Source organism: Talpa occidentalis, unplaced genomic scaffold (genome assembly GCF_014898055.3).
Source record: "Talpa occidentalis isolate TD23 unplaced genomic scaffold, MPIMG_talOcc4v2.1 talOcc4.13, whole genome shotgun sequence".
Classification (NCBI taxonomy): domain Eukaryota; kingdom Metazoa; phylum Chordata; class Mammalia; order Eulipotyphla; family Talpidae; genus Talpa; species Talpa occidentalis.
This window is the reverse complement of record NW_023601322.1, coordinates 43,573,273-43,587,258: the sequence shown is the minus strand read 5'-3', so window position 1 is coordinate 43,587,258 and position 13,986 is coordinate 43,573,273. Positions and strand designations below refer to the sequence as shown.

General features: G+C 39.2%; 2 protein-coding genes across 2 annotated transcripts in view; both read left to right on the top strand.

Annotated features, from left to right (window-relative positions):
- MYOM1 (myomesin 1) overlaps positions 1–13,986 on the top strand; it is a 149,702-nt gene that overhangs the window by 46,660 nt on the left and 89,056 nt on the right. The window contains exons 7-11 of the mRNA XM_037508781.2: positions 2,567–2,659; positions 5,331–5,419; positions 5,532–5,594; positions 7,639–7,803; positions 10,201–10,362. Coding sequence (XP_037364678.1) covers positions 2,567–2,659; positions 5,331–5,419; positions 5,532–5,594; positions 7,639–7,803; positions 10,201–10,362 — 572 coding nt within the window. The remainder of the gene's footprint in view (positions 1–2,566; positions 2,660–5,330; positions 5,420–5,531; positions 5,595–7,638; positions 7,804–10,200; positions 10,363–13,986) is intronic.
- Positions 12,447–12,867, top strand: LOC119243168 (cytochrome c oxidase subunit NDUFA4-like). The gene has a single exon (XM_037508782.2). It carries the CDS (start codon positions 12,462–12,464, stop codon positions 12,708–12,710), a length of 249 nt encoding a protein of 82 aa, XP_037364679.1. The 5' UTR covers positions 12,447–12,461; the 3' UTR covers positions 12,711–12,867.

Genomic DNA, 13,986 nt, shown 5'->3' with positions numbered 1-13,986 from the left:
AACTAGTCCCAACTCTCTCATTTCACATTTGAGGGTACTGAGATGCAGAGCTTTGACTTACTTTCTTTGTATGCACTTATTTGAAGTCATCCATACCATGAAGCATGTGTTTGTCTGAACTCTCTTCCTTCAGCCAAAAATTATGAAGCTACAGTTAATCTACTGTGTTCCACAGTCATTCCATTCAATCCAATTTTTATTTATTTATTTTTTAAGATTTATTTATTTATGCATACAAGAGCTAGGGTACGGGCCAGAGGTGTGTGTGGGGGGGGGTGAGAGGATTCAACAGAGACAGAATGGGAACAGAACAGGCAGACTGACTGAAGTACACTGCTGAGGGGAGCAGTGGGGCGAGTCAGGAGAGGTCTGTTGTGCATGTGGGTAGCTCCCTGGCTGGCCGGGAATCAAACACGTGCTGCAGTTGCTGCGGACAGCATCTCACCCCTTGCGCCACCAGGGAGGCCCTCACTCCAATTTATTTATTTATTTTTTAAATTCTTTTTTTTTAATAGAGGCATATTTTATTTATTTATTTATTTGTTTGTTTGTTTTGTTTATACATGCACTGGGTACAGTCAGAAGCGCGGGAGGGTGAGAGAATTCACCAGAGCCAGAGCGGGGAGCAGAGCAGGCAGAAGGACCGAAGTACACTGCTGAGGGGAGCCGCGGGCAGCAGGAGAGGTCTGCGTGCCCTGTGGGACCCTCCTCCGGTGGCCGGGGAGCAGCTGGGGATCGAACTGGCGCTGCAGAGGCTGCGGGCAGCTTCGCAACCCAGCGCTCAACCACTGCGCCACTGGGGAGGCCCTCTCACTCCAATTTAGCAACCATTGAGAACCTGATGTTTACCCATGACACAGTCTTCCTTGAGAGTGGGAACAGAAGTAAAGATGGATTGAACACAATTCCCATATTCAAGGAATTGAAATGTAGTAGAAATGACACATATCCAACCATAATTTGATAAATCTATCTTGCAATTTAACCCAAGTAAAGCTGATGCAGAGAGGTAGGAAAGGAATTCAGGTAGGGGTTTATTGAAAACGTTGCATTTGATCTGAACCTTGGCAGATGAGTTGAGGTTTTGTTTGTGGAGAAGGAGAATCACACATTTTTAAAAGTAACAAAAAATTTATTTGTGTTTCAGAAACATGTGTGTGTATGTGTGTGTGTGTGTGTGTGTGTATGAGATAGAGAGAGAGAGTTTGGGGAGAGAAACTAACTGAAGACAATTTCTCTCTTTCTTTCCACTGCTTGCAAACCCTCTTATAACCATTTCCAAAAGTCTGAAGAAATAAAGTTGTAGAGAACAATGGAAAAATGGAAGCATCACTTTTTGTCAGGAGCCATTTAAATCCTGGCTGTGCTCTTCATAGCTGTGTGAGCTAGGACAGTTACTTAACCTCTCCATGCCTTTGTTTCTTCATCTGGAAAATGATGTTAAAAATAGTACTACTTCATGTGACTGGTTGTGAGGGTTGAATTTACTAAAGTACACATAAAGCCCCTAGAACATCGCCTAGCTCATGGTAAATGCTTGGTATCAGATGTGGTATTAGTATTATGTATGGTATCGGTGCACATGAAATTGGGTGTCTACAAGCGAATCCATTGAAAATCCAGCTCCTTTGAGAAGACAGATAATGGCTTCATTAGACAAGCCTGGTCTGGCATCATAGCCACTGGCAATTGACTTGGGAGACAGTGTCTGAGGAAGGGCCCCCTCATGTAGCCCTACCCTCGAGGACTGAGAGACCCAGGGATGGGAGAGTCAGAGAAAGGGAATCTTTCATCAGAAATTTTTTTCCATGATTCATTTTTTTAAAATTCTTCCAAGTCAAAAGCCATATTGATGACAGAATAAAACACTTAGATATAATGATCTTTCAATACAATGCACTGATTTTATCAACATGCAAGAATAGTAGCAGGAAAAATGTTTGGCTTTCATTCTACACTGACAGCCAACAATAAAACCCCCAACATAAAACTTTCCTCTCTGTTGTGTCAACAATAGTCACCTTTTCTTTTATGTCTTTTATTGAAGTGAAATTAACATACATACAAAAAGTGCATATTATGTATAAGTGTTGAGCTTTGGTGAATTTGTAGGCTGCTCACACCTTATAACCAACACCCAAATCAAGAAGCCAAACATTATCAACATCCAAGAAACCTCCCCCCCCCACAAAAGGAAAATCACTTTCCTGACTTCTAGCAGTATTAATTGATATTTTTTAGTTGTGCATTATGCAAATGTAATTATTATACTATGCCCTCTATTTTGCATCTCTACATTATGCATTTGAGATCCTACCACACTGTTGTGAAAGGTTAACTTTTTAAAATGTAATTTTAAAGAGAGGAAAGCACATTCAATGAGTTTTGTTGTATTTATAGTACATTTTATATAATCTACTATAGATTTGCATTATTGAGCAGACGCTGCTACAAACTTCACTGCTGTTTCAGATGTTCCTGCAAGAACAAGAATTGTGTGTACATGTTTTTAATCATAAGGTATTTACACTTCAACTTACTTCACTTTGTTGTCATTCCATTATAGGTATAAAAACCAGGTGCCAATAAATATCCATACAAACCCCGGAAAGTATATCATCGAGAGTCGCTATGGAATGCACACACTGGAGATTAATGAGTAAGAGGACATCAGGGTCTGTGTGCATTGCCTAACAATTGCTTGGGGTGGGGTTACCTCATCGCTCCACTTAACAACTGCTCTCTCTCCTTCTTCCCAATTCCACAGCCACACAGGACACTCACATACATTGTTCCTATTAGTGCACATGTACAAGTGATATGCTTGACTCATTCCTATCGAGGCCACATTACCTCCCAAAGTGGTCTTATATTTTAATTTAGTCAAAGATGATAATAAAAAGTTAATTTCTACCTTTTTCATTTACCCTTTTATATAAGTGTGTTTTTCTTCGATAGTAATAAGAAAAGAAGTTACATAAATAAGCATTCATATTCAATCATCCTTCACAGCTCCAAATCAACATCATTGTCATACTCTTTCCTTTATCAGCAAAGGCCTTGGAGATCGTAATGGGTGGTACAGAAAGTAAACTGGACTTGGAGATATTGCTCTTTCCTTCAGCTCATCAGCAACTGTGGGCAACTGTGCACCCACTCTCTTAACCCATAGATGTGAGGTAGGGTGGGACATCAGAGTGCTTTAATGTAAAGCAGAACCCATATCACATTTTCTAAGTCCTGAAAGACTTATCATGCCTCTGAAGATGGCTTTAAAATTCAAGCCCAGTTATGTGGTTGAAAAAGCTAAGCAGTTTCCCCCCATTGTTTGCAAAAAAAAACACAAAAAACAAAAAACCATGACCTATTGAAATGTCAAAGAAAAATTGACATCATTCTGTGCTGTAGAATTCTATAGACTTCTCCCCACAACATATGACACAAATGATGCTGGACTTCAAACAGAACCCTGGGATCCTGTGACAGTCACCAAACATAGACCCCGACCTACAGTCACATCAATCAGCCAGAGGAGTGTCTACTGAGACAGCAGTGAGCCATGTGGTGGTTTTATTATCAGTTATGAAAAAAGCAACCAGATTCACCCTCCTGGGTTTCTATTTATATAAGTAAAATTTCAGCAAGCAGTAAGTTTACACAAATGAAAATAAATCCAGAGCAACAATGAGGAACATAAGAACTGATGATAAGAAAAAACAATCTGCTTTGAAATCTTGTTCATCTCTCTGTGAGATAATTTTCTCCCTTATTATCAACGACATCCCAATTTGTGTGTTATAGAGGAACTTCCAAATGGCACTTCTGGCATCACACTGTAGGCTGAAACTACAAACGTGGCCTGAACCTGAGTAGAATCAAAGGATAAATAATTCATTTGTACTCTGAGGCTAGAACACCCAATATGTTAAACCAATCTGGATCTGGTTTATGGCACAGGGAGTCTATAAAGAGAAGTTCCTTCTTTCCATCTCTGTTACTCCCATTTTGAATCTGACCCTGAGGGAGCAAAGTAGAAAGATCATGTCCTCAATGTGCTTTGGGTAGCTACCTATACAAAATCATATGGCTGGATGCTTTCTGCTTCTGATATGATTTTAGGCCAGTTTATCACAGAGTTGTTCATGCTGTAATTGAAGTGCTTAGCAATAACTGGGCATTTTCTTTTACATTTTAAATGAACCCAGACTAGGATTGATACAGGCAGCAAAGGGCAGTAAAACCGGCCAAGGACACTGCCCATATAGTTTACTCGTCACTGTCTGAGTTTTTCATACACACACACAATTGCAAGACTACTGAGTCTCAGAGAACAACAATAATGGGATTTATTTAACAAAGCAGGGAAAAACAAAGAGTTACTGAGGCCCAAAATAGCAATTTACCTCACCCAAAGCAGTGTCCAGTGTTTTCAAGTCCTAAACAAAAAGCATCTAAGATGATGTCTTCCTACCACTAAGGACACAGAACTCCTCTCTTGAACAATAGGCCACGGGCCCAAGATGGCATCATCTTGCCTGGAGCATGCAGCAACCAGACTATAGGCCAGTTTCCAACTCACAAAGACAACAGAAGACACAACAGGAGATGCTGGACCTGCCGAGATGCCCCAAAACAGCAGCGGCAGGAGCTAAATAACCTGACAAATGGCCACACTCTTGTAGTTCAGCCCGCCTTCCCTGCCAGGCTGTAACAGTAGCAAAACCGGAACAATTTCAGTCTCTCACCCTGCAAAGCCTTAGAACTGTTCCTCTCTGAGGTTGGTTGCTGGAGGTCTCTTCATGACCTTCAGAGGCCTGCACCAGCCTTCTGGAAGATCGGCACAGTGGGGGTTGTAATTGCAGACCCTGGATCACTGAAGATCTGAAAACGCTGTATCCCAAATGCTGACTGTTCAAACACTGAATCCTGGGGGCTGCTTCTGCAGTCTCTTATATTTCTTATCAGAGTTTCCACCCCAATTTTTGATACTATTTAGCATTTTCCCTAGGGCTATCTATTCTCACCAGCACCCCACTGCGGGTAAAGGGGGGAGGGGGACACCACCTGGAGGCTTCAGCCATCCCTTACATGATCACAGTGAATTATAGGTATTCTGCTCGCATGTGCTGCTGGATTATAACCACAGTGGATCTCTTGGACTACGTAAAATCCCACAGGGATCAGAGACCCTATTTCATCGCAAGTCCCAAAGAACCATGTATTAGTCGATGATTTGCAGTGTGCCATGTTATCAAAGAGATCCTTGATGGCACAGCTAGTAGTCACAAGGAGTGTCACCATGACAGCTCCTCATGTTCACTTTCTTTCAGGTGTGATTTTGAAGACACTGCTCAGTACCGGGCCTCCGCGATGAATGCAAAGGGAGAGCTGTCAGCTTATGCTTCCGTTGTTGTCAAGAGTAGGTTGCGGTGCTTGTTTATTTAAAGCATATTTTTTTAAAATTCTTATTGCAAAAAAAATAACAAAATGCACATGAAGCAGTTCACATATATTCCTGCTTTCTTTTCCAGGATATAAAGGAGAGCTTGATGAGACTCGCTTGCATGCAGGAATTTCTACTTCACCCCCCAGCTGTAAGTTAAAAATATATTTACTAAATGCCAGCTTTACTTAAAATACAGCTTATTATAAGGCTATTCTATAGTAATGCCATATAATGTGATGACAATATGTTGTATGCTAGTTTGTATGCAATCTCTCTCTGTGGTTCTATTTTTTTTTTTTTTAATTCTCTGGTTTCTATTTTCTTTCTGAATGTTTTGTTCTTGTTTTATAAAAGTCCAGATGTGATGGGTTAAAAATGACAAATGCTTTTAAGTATTTCTGGCTTAAAATGAAAAAGACCATTATATAAACCCAGGTGGAGTAATTTTAAACACCCCCTACCCTACCACCAACCTGCCCAGCTCAACTTTATTTATCAGCCTTTTAAATCTTTTGGATCCTTCTCTGACTGACACATGAACTCAGCACAGTAGCTCCCAAGACAGAAAACAGAGAGTTCTCATTCAGTCATTCAACTAATATGTACTTAAAACCTATTATGTTCCATATAGTGGTTCAAGTGCTTGGAATACCACTGGTTGTTCTAATAGTTCATATGCATCAATCAGTTGTGTTGGACATTATGCAAGGACATATTTTGTATGTATTGACTCATTTAATGCTCCCTGACAACTTATGAAATTGGTCCCTTTTTATCTATGCTACGCAGTTGAGGAGAGAGTTTAAAGATTTTAAAAAACAGGACAAGACCACTCAAAATGGTAAAGTAGGGACATGTATCCTGGTTTTTCTAATTCTAAACCAGGGGTCAGCAAGCATTTTCTATAAAGGACTAGACTGTAAATAGTTTAGGCTTATGGGTCATATGGTCCCTGTCACAGCTACTTAGCTCTGCCTTCATGACATGAAAGCAGCCATAGACTCTAGGGAAATAAATGAATGTGGCTGTGTTTCAATAAAATCTTATTTCTGAACATTGAAATCTGAATTCCCTACAAATTTTCACGTCACAAATTTTTTTTTTATTTTATTCCACATGAGAACATTTTAAAACCATTCTTAATGGAACAAAATAGGTGTGGAGTAGATGGGACCTATGATTCAAAGAGAAGTGATTTCACTGTTAGTGGTTGCCTGGGAACATCAAATTCAAGGCAAAATCATGTACTGTTTGAGAACACAGGTTCTGGAAACAGCCTGCCAGTGGAAATCCTGCCTCTGTGGAGTGGTTGTGGGAGTTATACAGCCTCCCTGTGCTACTGGCTCCTCATTAGTAAAACAGAGATAATAAGATACTTCCCTTATTATAATTCTCTGGTAGGATTATTATGAGGTTTGAGTTTATTATGAGGTTCAGTTTATCGGTATTAAGCACTTGGAATACTTGACATAAATTGAATGATCTTTTAGGAAGAGAGAAGAAATATAGGAGAAAGGCCTAAGTTTTAGAGTTAGGAAGTTATAAGTTTAAATTTTGACTTCACACATGAAATCTGTGGAACCCATATTACATTTTTGAGGTTCTATATTCTCATATGAAAAAAAAGAAAAAATAATAGCAATGCCATGAAGTTGTTGCAAGGATTAGATGACATGTCAAATATAAAGTGCTTGGCATGCAGTAAATCAATTAATAGTTATTATTTTCCCAAATCCTTTCATTTAAGAAAAGAGAATAGAAAACATTTATATATGTATGATGTAGGCTTATATTCAATCTATAAAGAAGATATTTTTAAGAAAAATATTTTTGATGTTTCAATATTTTAAATTTTCAGCTTTCTCTCATGGACATTTCATTTTCTTACATTTCTTATATTTTTCCACGCAGATCATTAAAAAGATTGAGACAACTTACTGAAAAACTGTATTTTTTTTGTTCAAAAAGAGATGTATGATCAGAAAAGTGTGGGGACTCTTGCACTAAATTGTGAGCCCACCTTCCTCACAGCAATAAGTCCAAGCCCTGGCCCATTGCCTGACATATGGCAAAGCCTAAACCATTTGATAGGTCTTTGTTGTGACCGCTTCCTGCCTGTGCTTCTTAAAATGTTTGTGACTCTGGTGAGAAAAAAATGAATTACTGACATTTTTTTTTGTTTTTGTACCCAGTTGCTGTGACTCCTTATGGTTATGCGTCCAAGTTTGAGATCCACTTTGATGATAAATTTGATGTGTCTTTTGGGAGAGAGGGTGAGACGATGACTCTCGGCTGCCGTGTAGTTATCACACCTGAAATTAAACATTTCCAGCCAGAGATCCAGTGGTACAGAAATGGTGAGCTTTACATGAATTCTCAATTAAATTCGTATTTGCAGAAACTTGCACATTATGTTTGACACCAGAGTATGAATGTCCATAAGATTGATGATCTGTTTCTCAAAACTGGCAGAATCTGAACATTAAAGGCATAACTTACTGCATGTTAAAAAAAAAAAGTTTTCACACATGTATCAAGGTAGCAGAACTACAATATATTTCTGGTTGTTTAACTTCTTATCACCAAGTAACATAAACAAAGGATGACAAAATGTGTTTTTGTTTTGTAAATAAAATATGATTTTGTTTTGTTTTGTACATTTTGTATGTTTTGTTTGGTATGATGGAGCAAAGTCCAGTGAAGTCCAATGAGACTATAGAACATGCCCTTTTACCCATGAGTGGGCAGTAACTCGCTAGACAGTTGGCTTGAACTTCAGGGGAGGCAGAGCTCCATGTGGGGCAGCATGAGAACCTACAGTAGGAGGACAGCTTGCCCTTTCATCCCTCGAAATTATTTCCTTGGGATCTGCACAATTATCAATTCCATGGTCTGGGCACCACTACAGGACCTGATGGTAATCAGGCAGTAAACTTTGTCACTAAACTATTATAAAACGAAAGAGTACCGTCTTGCAGTAGAGCACAGAAGGCAGTTACTATCCATAGAATTCTTCATTGACTTTAGAATCTCTAGTTCTGAAAACTGCCACAACATTGCAAAGCAGATAGGCACAGATATAAAATATAAGTTAAGTTTAAAGATCTTCACATTCAGTAAAAGAGAGTGTTATTTCTATATGAAACTTTGGATGAATCCATTGTTAAGGAAAATAATTTTAAAATTAACTTTTCATCATAATTTAAGATGCAGTGATAGAATGTATAGAAAAAGTATTTTAAATTAGATAGAAATCACAAAGTCATTTTGGTTTCTTTCATGACTTCCACAAGTCATACAATATGTTAAGGAAAACAATAAGATGCAATTTTGTAAATTTACATTTAGAATTTAGACTTATCTGAAGTGGATTTCAGGAGTATCTTTTTTTTTTTTTTTTTTAAGAAAAGATGTTCCTCCAGAATCTTCAGTTCTAGAGTACTAAAATTCATGTTTTAAAATAGCTTATTAGGGCCTCCCCGGTGGCGCAGCGGTTGAGCGCTGGGTTGCGAAGCTGCCCGCGGCCTCTGCGGCGCCGGTTCGATCCCCGGCTGCTCCCCGGCTGCTCCCCGGCCACCGGAGGAGGATCCCACATGGTGCGCAGACCTCTCCTGCCACCCGCTGCTCCCCTCAGCAGTGTACTTCAGTCCTTCTGCCTGCTCTGCTCCCTGCTCTGGCTCTGGTGAATTCTCTCACCCTCCCGCGCTTCTGACTGTACCCAGTGCTTGTATAAACAAAACAAACAAACAAATATAATAAATAAATAAATAAAAACATGCCTCTATAAAAAAAATAAATAAATAAAATAGCTTATTAGAATGTTCATTCAATGTTTTTGTATAATTTATTAATAATACTATGTAGTATAGAACCATATAATATAATAATTATTTATACTCAATAGCTCCAGCAATAGTTGCATCAGCAACAGATACTTCCCAAATAAAAAATTATCAAAACACTTGTGACCTTCTATTTGCAAGGAGTGACTGAACTTGCTTTCAATTATACAGACTTAAAATAAGCTGCTAGAGCATAAATTTGGTGAGTTAATAACTGAATTCGCAGAAAAGCATGCTAGAAATCTTAATATCAAATTAATAAGAAATTTTTGTATATTAAATTACAGCATGAAATAGAATTTTGTCTGTAATTTCTATTACCCCTGTTATATTTTATAAGGAAAAATACTTTAGGAAAAAAAGTTATATTTGGGGCCTCCCTGGTGGTGCAAGGGGTTAAGACACAACCTATGAGGCTATTGGCAGCCACTGCAGCACAAGCTTGATCCCCAGCCACGGAGGAGAACAAAATGGTGCAGCAGACTTCTCCTGACTCGCCCACTACTCCCCTCAGCAGTGTATTTCAGTCAATCTGCCTGTTCTGTTCCCAACTCTTGTCTCTGGTGAATCCTCTTACCCTCCATACCTCTGGCCTGTACCCCAGTTCTTGTTTGCATAAATAAATAAATATTTTTTAAAAAGTTATATTTTATTACCTTTAACTTTTTTTCCTCTGCATTTTGAATAAGGATTTTTATCTGGAACCTTGCAGATTATGTATCTGGTCCTGATCCCCTCAATCAGAAAGTATTAGAGACTTCCTCTAACAGTCAAATAATTTCCAATATAAAATAGAGAGACAGACAGAGAGAGAGAAGGAAACATAGTAACATGCATGAGAAAGGAGAAAGAAGGGAGTAATGGAGAAAAAATCAGTTAACTTGCTTATATTTTTATTTATTTTATTTCCAGGTGCACTGGTTTCTCCATCAAAATGGGTGCAAACAAACTGGAGTGGAGATAGGGCAACACTGACATTTTCTCATCTCAACAAAGAAGATGAAGGCCTCTATGCAATCCGTGTACAAATGGGAGAATATTATGAGCAATATAGTGCCTATGTCTTTGTTCGAGGTAAGACCTAGCAAAAAGTGAATGCCTGAGAATATTTAAAATACCAAGGCCAGATTAATCTGTCCAAACATGTTTTTTGTTATGATGAAGGAACCATTTGACAACTGTTCCAGATTATATATCTGGAAAAATAATATCTGGATATTAACTTACACAATCATTAAATTCAGTACTTTACTCATCTTCAGTGAACCTATCAAACCATTTCTCTGTAAGTGTTCCAGTAGAAATACTAGCTCTACGGAAAGATGATCAGGTTATGAAAGCTACAACAAGAGAGCCATGTTTATTTGGGGATTTACTCTTTAAAGTCTATTTCAAGCAAGCCCCTTCTCCAGAACCTCAGATTTAATGAACGAGAAAATAGGGTATTTCAACTTAATCCTTAAAGGAAACTAACACTGTTCATTTTAGAAGTCTTTCTTTCTTTCAATGTTGTCTTGAATGAACTGGATCTGAGCAAAGGGAACAACGCTCCACATCGGATCCCTGCATATTTGGAAGGCCTTGATTCTTCCAGACTACAAGGGTCACCGTGTTCTGTGCCCTTTAAGTGATGGCCAGTCAGCTGTGACCAATGTGGAGAGTAGAGGCCCAGGATTGTATTATGCTCACAGATCTCAGAGACCAAAGGGAAAACACCAGTATGGGCTGGTCAGGAGGCAGAAGAGCCAAGCACAAGGGACTTTCTTGGAGTTTCTGTGGGAAAGAGAAGGCGATACAGACTAACAGTTAGTGATTGACAAGTTTAAATAATTTCTGTGGAATCTAAACTGGAGGGGTGGTCCCTAGCTTCTAGTAGCTGGCCCTGGGATGATTAGGGCTGTGGAACTTTGTCTCCCAGCTGTCTGCGCCTGATAGAGAAGGTGTGGCTGGGATTGGTTATTTATACATCATAGGCTGCTCCAGTCTGTGTCCATAGCTCTGCCTGAGAATTGACTAGTTGAGGGGTGGGGGGTGGTGGCAGTGGAGGGGCAGTCTCTCCCCTATCAGAAAGGTATTTAAGATGCTAAAACATCATAATATATAGAAAATATAAGCAATACAGGTAGACTTACTAATATTTTTATCTCTTGTGCATTAAATAGAATCATAGACTCATCTGCAATTTGATCAAGAGGGAACTTGAAAGGTCACTAGGTGTCCTTAGCTGGATTCACATACTCCCAAAGGGTCACAACTGTATTTTCAGTATAATGGATTTATTTAAAAATTGCATGTACTTTATTTTATGCATTTGAAAGTAAAATACTGATAAGGAGCCTCTAGGCTTTATCTATTTGCCAAAGGAGTTTATGGCACAAAAAAAAAAAAATGTTAGGATTTCCATTCTAGTCCAACCACTTAATTTTAAGATGCAGAAACTGAGGCTTAGAAAGAGAAAATGATTTATGAAAAGCCTCACAGTAACTTAGAAGGAGAAGTGGAATTAGGATGTAGGTCTCTGGGGTCTAGCCCAGGATTTTAATTAGGCTAAGTTGTCAAACAAAATTAAATTCTCTCCCGTCCCAAAGGTAAGGGGAGGTCTAGATGGTCCTACTCAACATGGCCGTTCGTATCCATCTTTGCTCTTTCTCCACTGCCCCCCTCACTGTTCTTTCCCATGATCCCATTCCAGCCTCCTAAAAGGAGACAAAGGACATGGAGGACTAGGAGCAGATCTGCACACATGGCTTCTGCATGTGAGCACAGTCACACGCATCTCACAGTAGGGAAGCCAGAAAATCTAGTTTCTAGTTGGGCATCCATGTTACCTGCTAAAGTTTAGGGCTTCTCCTGTGAAAAGGAAACAGAAAGAATGGATACTGGCCGCAGATAGATGTCTGTATCATTGCTGCACTGAACAAACACAAATGATCATTAAATTCTTCCATAGACCAGCAACCGACAAAGACCCACGAATATCTCTACTATCTGACAGTGCATCACACTTTCTCTATACAAGGATTGTGGGAAAAGTCTGATATGGCCAGGGAGGGAGAGGAGCAAGACTTCTGGGTAAATTGGAGTAAGAAAAGAATCACTGGACTAGGAGCGGTGACTTCGATCGGCCTTGCAGGCTTGTTCTCATCTTCCCGGCCAAGGTCTCTCCCGCAGCCATGCTCCGCCAGATCTTCAATCAGGCCAGGAAGCACCCTAGCTTGATCCCACTCTTCGTGTTTATTGGAGCGGGAGGTACTGGCGCAGCGCTCTATGTCATGTGTCTGGCTTTGTTCAATCCAGATGTCAGTTGGGACAGAAAGAATAACCCAGAACCCTGGAACAAATTGGGTCCCAATGATCAATACAAGTTCTATTCAGTGAATGTAGATTACAGCAAACTGAAGAAAGAAGGTCCAGACTTCTAATGAAATATTTCACTATAAAGCTGCTTAAAATGAAGGTCTTCCAGAAGCTGTCCGCACAATTTTCCACTTAACCAGGAAATACTTCCCTCTAAATGCACGAAATCATGTTGGTGTATTCTGTAGGGGTTTACACTGATTAATAAATGTATCTGAAACTTGAAAAAAAAAAAAAAAAAAAAAAAAAAAGAAAAGAATCACTGAAACACAACAGCAAATCAGTTTGCTTAGCTAATCCACCTGGAAAAGCCCAACTACATGAATAGGTGGAACCGCTTCTTCCACTCTGTCATCTCACCTGAACCAGAGAGTATTTTATCTCTAACAATTCAAGAAAACAAACAAACAAAAAAACCCAGAAAGCTCAGTTATGTGCTGGTGATTCTTTTGTGGACTTTTTCTGGGAACTCTAACACAGCCTAGGGTCTCCTCAATGGCATTTATTAGATTCCAGACTCAGAGTTAGTGATTCTGCCAAGTGCAGGCTGTACTGCACGTTATTAACTATACATGGGGGAAGGACTGAAATTTGAAATTTAAGCCAGTTTTTTAATCCACAAATAAAAAGATGGAAGTATTCTAAAATTTATCAGATGTTGACTTAAGGAATTGAAAAGAAAAATGGGAAAACTTAAATTGGAAAGACAAGTTTCTTCCTTTTTTTAAAGATTTATTTTATTTTTATGCATATAAGAACTGGGGTACAGGCCAGAGATGCAGGGGGTGAGAGGATTCACCAGAGACAGAGTGGGGAGCAGAACAGGCAGATTGACTGAAATACACTGCTGAGGGGAGCAGCAGGCGAGTCAGGAGAGGTCTGCTGTGCCATGTTGGCAGCTCCCTGGCCTGGGATCGCACTCGTGCTGCAGTAGCTGCAGACAGCTTCATAGGTTGTCTTAACCCCTTGCACCACCAGGGAGGCCTGGAAAGACAAGTTTCAACAATTGTATTGTGAATTTAACAACTTTTAGAAAAAGACTTAAATTTATTTTAGGTTTTCTAAAAATTCTTTATTGAGGTGAAATTTGTATACCATGAGATTCACTCATATTAAGTGTACAATGCCTTTTAGGGTATTTATTGACTTAAGTAGCCATCTTCCACAATACAATTTTAGACCATTCCTTTCATCATCCCAAGAAGATTTCTCTTGCCCATTCCCACTCTTATTTCAACAACTGCTAACCTGCTTACTATATCTATGGTGTGGCCTTTTCTGAACTTTTCTGGGTGAAATGTCATATTTTATATCTGTTTTCTTTTACTGAGCATATGTTTT

Bases quoted from the DNA above. Each gene is read 5' to 3' on its own strand.
- LOC119243168 (XM_037508782.2), top strand. From the start codon at position 12,462: ATGCTCCGCCAGATCTTCAATCAGGCCAGGAAGCACCCTAGCTTGATC.